Genomic DNA, 7485 nt, shown 5'->3' with positions numbered 1-7485 from the left:
TTTTTCCTTTTCTCTCTCTCCCCCCCCACCCCTTTCTCTCTTTTTTTCTCTCTCCCTTTATTTCGTTTTATTTCTTTTGTTTTTATTTTTATTTCTTCTTTTTTTTCTTTGTTTTTCCCATCCCATCTTCCCTTCCCCTGCCATTTCTGACCATGAAGAGGACAGAGTAAGAGGTGTGGGCAGCAGACTTTCCATAGCAAGTAACCAAGAGGGATCCAGAGGTGCCGACTGCTGTGGCCAGCACACTCAGCACCCCAGGGTCCTATCAAGACCAGCAAGCCTCGGGTCTCTTGTCCCTGGGGAGGGCTTTGGTGACCCAGGGTGAGTAGGATGCTGTTGCTCAGGCCCTCTGCCAGACTTTTCCCTCAGCTAGCAAGTCTTTGCGGAAGGACTTTGCTTTGCTCCCCACCAAAGTGTACAGGGGAGGGAGAGTGGCTGAATAGGTACCCAGCGCCTTCACAGGGGTGTGAGTGTCCTCCCAACAGCATGGCATACCTGGGGCACCGTGCGTCAGCCCTTTGCTCAGGGCTGTCCGCCCTGTGTCCGAGGAGCTGCATTGGGCCAGGTGAGAGATGTGGGATGGCCTCAGATTGGTCCTGAGACTCGGTGTGAGAGAGAGGAGCATTCAGCAGAGGAGTGTTGCTTCAGGATTGGGCTGGATAGCTTTGATCAGAAAACGCTGGGCTAGAAATACCACAGCAACAGGTCTTCTCTGGTTTCAGTGGCAGTGCACTTCTGATGGGAAAGCACTCAACACCCAAGCTGCTGAGTCTGGGTCTGCCAAGAGCAGAAGGGACTGCAGAAACTGTAGTAAAAGAAATTAAAAAGAGGTCAAGCTTTTCTTTTTGACACGTCACTCTGGCTTTGGGGTGGATTTTGTGTGCAAATTATCTAGATTTGAGTACACACAAGTTATTGTGACAATTTGAGTCAACAAACTCCAGACAAGCTAAATCTTCCAAACTTTTCTACTAGCAGCTACCTTTTGAGCTTCTTGCCTTGTGCTTGAGTGTAGGCATGAGTATACAGCTTCCACCTTCCTCCTGAGCAGTTGTTTTCCGTTGTCCTACTTCTGAAATATTTCTAGACCCTGACTGCTACATCTGGCTCTGTGCTGCCTTTCCAGGAACCTGGGCTTAGTTATTCAGTGGAATAAGAGCAAAAAACCGCAACCAAACAAAACCCCCTACAATCCAAAAGAAGCACCTGCAAAGCCCTGAGTAGCTGAACTGGCTTGCTGGAAAGCATTTTGCCTGTGGTCTGCTGAAAGGGTCTTATTAAACCCTTGATCATGGGATGCAGTCTTTGCACTGTCCCAGCGAGACCTCTTAGCTTTGCCTTACAGAAAGAGTTACGCTGGGCACTTGCAGATGTGACTGTCTGCTCTTGTCTGGACAACCACAGGGAAGGGTTTTCCTGCGAGAGGGAAAGCCCTTGCAAGGCAGCGGGACAACACTTGCATGCACGATGCCAAAATAACTGGCACCTCGTTTCATTACTCCCTGAAGACTCGTGAACTCTTTAGACATGAGCATAAATTCTCTCCTCCTGGGGCAGCTGTGGGAAGGCTCAGCTGGGGCATGGGACTGCCGGTGCTTGCCTGGGCTGGATTAGTTGTGCCTTGTGCCTGTGGGGGTTCGTCTGTGGGTCTCTGGGAGGGTGAAGTGGAAAACGGAAAAACGTGTTTGTGTTCAGCTGGGCCAAGATGAAATGAAGACAAATTGGAAGAAAAGACTTTCTGAACTGAGGGTTTCCCAGGTTTTATGATTGCAGGATGATAATAGAGTGATTTCATGGGACTCTTGACACCTCTAACTTTATACCACCATGCCAAGGCAGAAGTTTTCTCTTCCGCCGTAGCTTCTGTCAGTTATCTTTGTCTTGTTCTTATCCCAGATAGTATTTGTAGTTTCTGCTTGCTGTCATCTTCTGTATCCCAGAAAGCAATGTATCCTGAAGGAAAGTCTTGCCTGTGGCTTCTTGTTATTCTGGGGCTGGTGTGCTCTGGCACAATGTGGGGGCTGCAGCATCTGGCAGGGGGAGGAACAAATAAATACCTGAGACTTGTGTGGTATTTGGCTTGAAGTGGCAGCTGAAGGGTGTGATGTATGGCACGGAGAAAGACAAAAGGCAAAGCATCACTTACTTAATGACTTTAATTCCCCTAGTCTGGGAAGCATTTAATTCGCCTAGTCTGGGAAACAGCAAAGATGTACTGTTGGGCATTGTCTCATGCGGGGATAGGCCAGACTATGGTTTGTAGGTCAAAAGCATTTATAGCTAAATGTCCACACTAAAGCCACGCTGCTCTGATTTTTTTCTCCCCCCCTTTTCCAGCAGATCCCGGTGATGGTGGGATCACCCTGAGATGAGCCACCCGTAGCCGGGGCCGGCCCCATCGCCAGGGCTCCCTGCACCGGGACAATGAGGAGCCGTCTGCCAGCCTAACAGGAAGATTTTGTGGCGGTGGTTGGTTTTTTTTCCCAAACCTCGTGAAATTTCATGTGACGGCAGAGCCGCTTCCCGCGCCCCCCTTGTGCTGCCTCACAGCCGAGGACTTGGTGGTGGAGGGCCACCACCATGGCAGCGAAGCAGCCCCCGCCACTGATGAAGAAGCACAGCCAGACCGACCTGGTGAGCAGGCTGAAGACACGCAAGATCCTGGGGGTCGGCGGGGAGGACGATGACGGCGAGGTCCATCGCTCAAAGGTGAGAGGCAGGGGAGAGGGAAGCCCAGATGCAGTAATGACAGAAAAGAGACCTTCTGCCTGGGCAAACCGAGGTGGTGTGTTTTTTTCTCAGCACCTAACTTCCGCACCCTCTTTTGTAGAAACAGGGCTCCCAGCTCCATTCTGTAACAGGGCTTCTGTAAAATGAGGGGTGAAGGCTGTGGTGGCATGAGCAATGCTGTCTTTGAGCAGCGACGAGGCACACAGCCTGCTGGGTGCACGGGAGCTGCCCGAAACAGCTTTTTGTGGTAACGGGGTGAGCTCTGCCCTCAAGCTGCTTTAATCCATTCCTGAAATTGTATTGCTGAGACACCCGTGAGCTAGCTCAGAGCTGGTGCCGTAGGACCGTGGCACTACCAATGCCCACCAGCCGGTGGCCTGGACACTGGAGCAGCGATTTAAGCAGCAGTGCTGCAGTGCCTCTTGGAAGAGGCCTGAATTGCAAACAACCAACCTGTTTCAGTGAAATACCAGAACTGGAGGACAAGGGTGAGCCCTGCAGGAGCCCTGTCCTGGATGCTCTCTGGAGAACTTGCCAGCAGGGCATTGCCCAGCTCCTGCCTGCATGTGGGAAGCCACGCAGAGCTCTCTCAGAGCTCTCTGCAACCAAAAGGTCCCCCAAGTACCTTTCCCTGTTGCTGGTCTGTGTAGTCTTCCCATCCGCGTGGTTTGGGGAAGTCACGGCTGGGCATCACTCTGAGCAGTGCGAATGCAAGAGTGGGACGGACGCTGTGACACCCCAAGGGCTCTGCTGGAGCCTGTGCTCCATCGGGGTGTGACACGCAGGTGGTGTGTGGGAGGAGACAGTTCCCTACTTATGTAGGTAAGAGGAGACAAGTTAATGTTGACCCTGCCCCAGCCCCACGCTGCATGTAGCTGATGCCAGTAAGGGAGCAGTAGAGGCTGCAGCTCCTGATGGAAATCAAGGCAGCCTTCGGCAGGCGTTGGGACTAAGAGGTCACAGATGAATCCCTTGTCCTCATCCTCCTTCTAGCCCTCTTAAACTCTCACATGGGGTTAGGTATGCATTTTTGGGTTGGCGAATACTGCCTAAAGGCTGGGGAAGGGACTGCTCGGTCACCTTATGTCTTTTATTTGAATTTCAGATTAGCCAAGTACTGGGAAATGAAATTAAGTTTGCTGTCCGGGAACCACTGGGACTCAGGTAAGATACTGGGCCACCTTGGAGCTGGGTCATCTGAGGGCCCTTGGGCACAGCATCCCTAACAGCTCTGGCCGCTGACACCAGCTCTGCTGCTGCACCAGTATCACTGGTCCCTGCAGGTGCTTCTCGGGGGCCATGGGACCAGACCAGCTCTGCTTTCTTACCCCATAAATCAGTCTGAGGCCCTCAAGCTTTTGTCTCACAGCAGGTGCTGAGAACCACAGGGACTGCATGGGGCTGGAAGAGCTCCTGGTCTCGTGTGCCGGAGTGGTGCGTCTTGTGGGGATCCCACTCTGCACCATCCTCTTGGCAGGGTCGCTTCCCTCCTCTGCTTGCGTCAGGGGGATTTCAATTCTGTCTCCTCAGCAAGGCCAGTCTGCACACTGAGGCTGGAGGTAGTGGGGCATGGGGAGCCGAGTCCTCCCATGGGAGGCTTGTGGCTACCTCGGTTGTGCGAGGGGGGAGGATGAAGGCTGATGACCAAGCAGGCAGCCAGGAATGCTTTGTGAAGCATAAGCAATGGGATCGCCTCCGTGCTCACGCCGGGTCCTCTGTCTTCCTTCCCACACAGGGTCTGGCAGCTGGTTTCCGCCATCATGTTTTCCGGGGTCGCCATCATGGTAAGTGAGGGACTGGTCCTGGGCACCGCCAGCTCTGGCTGCCAAAGGGGTGCCCCAGTGTGGCTCCTTGGCCCCCGGCATTTATCCCCTTCCTCTGCCTCCAGCAGCTGCCGCTGCTTTCTCTTTCAAGGCCTTTGCCCTCACCATGTCTCAGTAATGGGATTTGCTAGCAGTGTCCTTGGCAGTTTGCTCCTATCACCAGAGTCTGTTTTCATTAGCAGGGTCATAAACCACACGCGGCATGGCAGCCTTGGCCATAGAAACCGGCCGTGAAGCCAGTAGCTGACATGCTGATATTTCTTGTGCCTCCTTACTTTCCAATTTCCTGGCCAGCGGCTGATCCCATAAAGGCTTGATGTTGGATCACTGCTGCCTGAGAGGACACATTTTGATGGGCCTGGCCAGTGCAGGCTGCTAAGTCTCTCTCTTGCCTTTACCAGGCTCTTGCTTTCCCTGACCAGCTCTATGATACCGTCTTTGACGAGGAATCGGTGAGCAGCAAGACTCCCATCCGGCTCTATGGAGGAGCTCTCCTCAGTGAGTGCTGTACCACTGTACGTGGGGTATGCTGCTGCCCCATAGAGTAAGGGGCGAGAGGCCAAAATGGGAGGACGTGTCAAAGTCTGTGCCCAACAGGACAACTGCAGCCGGAGAGCAGAAGATCTGCTCTTAGCAAAGAAATGGTTTGTTTAGGGGTATTTTGAGAAGCTCGGCCACTGCTGCTTTTTCCTAGTAGGGGCTCAGGCTCGCTACAGGCAGGGTAAAAAGGGCTGTGCACACTCTAAATACCTGGGGGAGTACCCCCAAGTGCCCCAGCAAAGGGGAATCGCAGATGGGCTGGAAGATGGGGTGCTGAGCTGCAGCTGGGGCCAGACCCTCCTTGTGTGAGTGGGAGGAGAGAAGGGGCAGGCAACGGCATCCGGGGAGGGCCCCACGCGAGGGGCCCAAGAGGTGGGGGGCAAAGGACAAGAAAGTGAGGGGAGCCCAGAGAAACGGTCTGGAGAAGACAATGAGTGGAAGAATTAAACACACGGGATTTGCGTAGCTCTGCACCCCGCACTGTGGCCGCTAGTGCTCCCAGGCTGCAGGGACTGCCACCTTCTGGGTGCCCAGCCAGATAGCCTTCGGGGCTGGCACGCTGCAAAGGGTGGTGCCCAGCACCAAAGGGTAGGCAGGTGCTTGGCAAGGCATGTTTTTTTTGGGGGGCGGCTGGGGCTGAGGGCAGGCGGTTGGGTGGGATGCCCTGGCCCAGGCGGGCTGGCGGCCGGCTCCTTCCCGCAGCCTGCAGCAGCACCTCGCGGGGATGGCTGGAAATGCAGCGGCCGCAGCGGCCGGGAGAGCGCAGCTGCCCGCAGAACTGCTTCCCTCCGTCCTCCCGTGGGAGGCCAAAACGGTTCGTGCGGGAGCAGGTGGGTGGGCTGCCCCTTCCCAGTGATCCCCCCTGGCCCTCGGGCAGCTGCGCTCTGCTGTCCCTCTGCAGGTATCTCGCTCATCATGTGGAACGCCCTCTACACGGCTGAAAAAGTCATTATCCGCTGGACCCTACTGACGGAGGCGTGCTACTTCGCCGTGCAGTTCCTGGGTGAGTAGCTGCAGCCACCCAGTAAGGAGGAGGACGCAAAGGATGGGGGTGCATGCTGCGTACCCCCACCAGGCAGGGAGGAAGGAGAAGTGGAGGTGGGCAGAACAACTGGCGTTGGAACAGTGCCTTTGGGTCTGATGGAAGAAACTCTGGGTTGTGCGGTGAGGCCCTGGGAGTCACGGTGGACTCAGCTGATGGGGAGATGCTGCCTCTGCCACCTGGCTGGCACAGCCACAGGGGTACCCAATCCCCAGCTGTCCCTGTGCTGTGCCTGGCTTGTGCTGGAGACAGCTCCTTTGCCCTGCGGGACTGGCAAAGATAACCTGGCCCTGGGAGCATCTTCCCTGCCAGCTGCTCTCCCTTTTCCTTCCTCATGGAGTAGCCTTTGCCTTGGGCTGCTCACCAAAGGGTGCCCAGGTGCAGGGGAGACATCTTCCTCTGACAGTTCATTTATTTTTCTCCCTAAAAACATTCTGGCCTTCATAGCCAGCACAGGTCATCTCCTGGAGTGGGCTGCCTAGGTGCTGGAGCTAACAAGACAAGACTGTAGAAACCTACGCTAAAAAGGGGGATGTTTGGTCTTACCAAAACAGAGAATAACAGTTCAGCTTGTTTCTAGGGAGCTTGTCTATATTTAACAATGGAGGGGTTTTTGCATGTCTACATTGGTAGCTCACTAACTGTATTATAAGGTAGCTGGTTTAGATATGGACTATGTGTCAGTAGCCAAAAAAGAGAGGTGCTTGGAAAAGAGGTAGCATGTGTGGACTGTGCGTATTTTGTAGATGCTTCTAAAGTTGAAAAATGTTTATCAATCAATCAGCACTGAAGCGGTCAAACCGCAAAACAAACTCTGGAACATGCAGCTTCCACAATTAACACCTGAGCACGATGGAAACTCACATCTGTGCGAGTGGCCATTTTGGGCTGTGGCTGCCTGAACATAGGGCTGCCTTTAAAGCAGGGTTTCTGTAAGTGAGCGCTCTGGGGACCGTGGGTCTGTGGCTAACTTCAAGGCTGTGAAATCAAGCTAGTGAAGAGCCCGTGCCATGGGTTCACTGTGCCTGTGAGCCTGTGGCAAAAGCTTCTGCATCCGCAAGTCTCGGCAGGTCTCACTAGGAAGCTGCATTAGAGGGCAGTAGAAAACAGCTTTGTGCTACTTGTCTCCATTTGTTTTTTCATCACCAACCTCTGCCTTGTCTTCCTCCTTCTCTAGTTACCACTGCCTCCCTGGTTGAGAGTAGCCGGATAGCCACAGGTGCCATGCTCCTCCTGGTCAGCCGAGCCCTCTTCATCCTCATCAGCATTTATTATTATTACCAAGTTGGACGCCGTCCCAAGAAAGTCTAATTCCTGGGCTTTTTGTCATGGGAAGGGTGGGAGGGAGGG

The 7485-nt window shown here is 54.0% G+C and overlaps 1 protein-coding gene across 1 annotated transcript; it reads left to right on the top strand.

Annotated features, from left to right (window-relative positions):
• Positions 1-2505: 2505 nt before the first annotated feature.
• TP53I11 (tumor protein p53 inducible protein 11) lies at positions 2506-7446 on the top strand. Its single transcript, XM_009277475.1, has 6 exons — positions 2506-2709; positions 3836-3894; positions 4466-4514; positions 4955-5051; positions 5995-6096; positions 7313-7446. Exons 1-6 carry the CDS (start codon positions 2581-2583, stop codon positions 7444-7446), a joined length of 570 nt encoding a protein of 189 aa, XP_009275750.1. The 5' UTR covers positions 2506-2580.
• Positions 7447-7485: the final 39 nt, after the last annotated feature.

Source organism: Aptenodytes forsteri, unplaced genomic scaffold, assembly GCF_000699145.1.
Source record: "Aptenodytes forsteri isolate BGI_AS27 unplaced genomic scaffold, ASM69914v1 Scaffold146, whole genome shotgun sequence".
NCBI lineage: Eukaryota > Metazoa > Chordata > Aves > Sphenisciformes > Spheniscidae > Aptenodytes > Aptenodytes forsteri.
Note: the sequence above shows the minus strand (reverse complement) of the source record. Positions and strands in the feature narration are given on the sequence as shown.

Coding starts and splice junctions, on each gene's coding strand:
- TP53I11 (XM_009277475.1), top strand. CDS start 2,581: ATGGCAGCGAAGCAGCCCCCGCCACTGATGAAGAAGCACAGCCAGACC. Junction 4,515..4,954: donor TTTCCGGGGTCGCCATCATG/GTAAGTGAGGGA, acceptor TGCCTTTACCAG/GCTCTTGCTTTCCCTGACCA. Junction 5,052..5,994: donor CTATGGAGGAGCTCTCCTCA/GTGAGTGCTGTA, acceptor GTCCCTCTGCAG/GTATCTCGCTCATCATGTGG.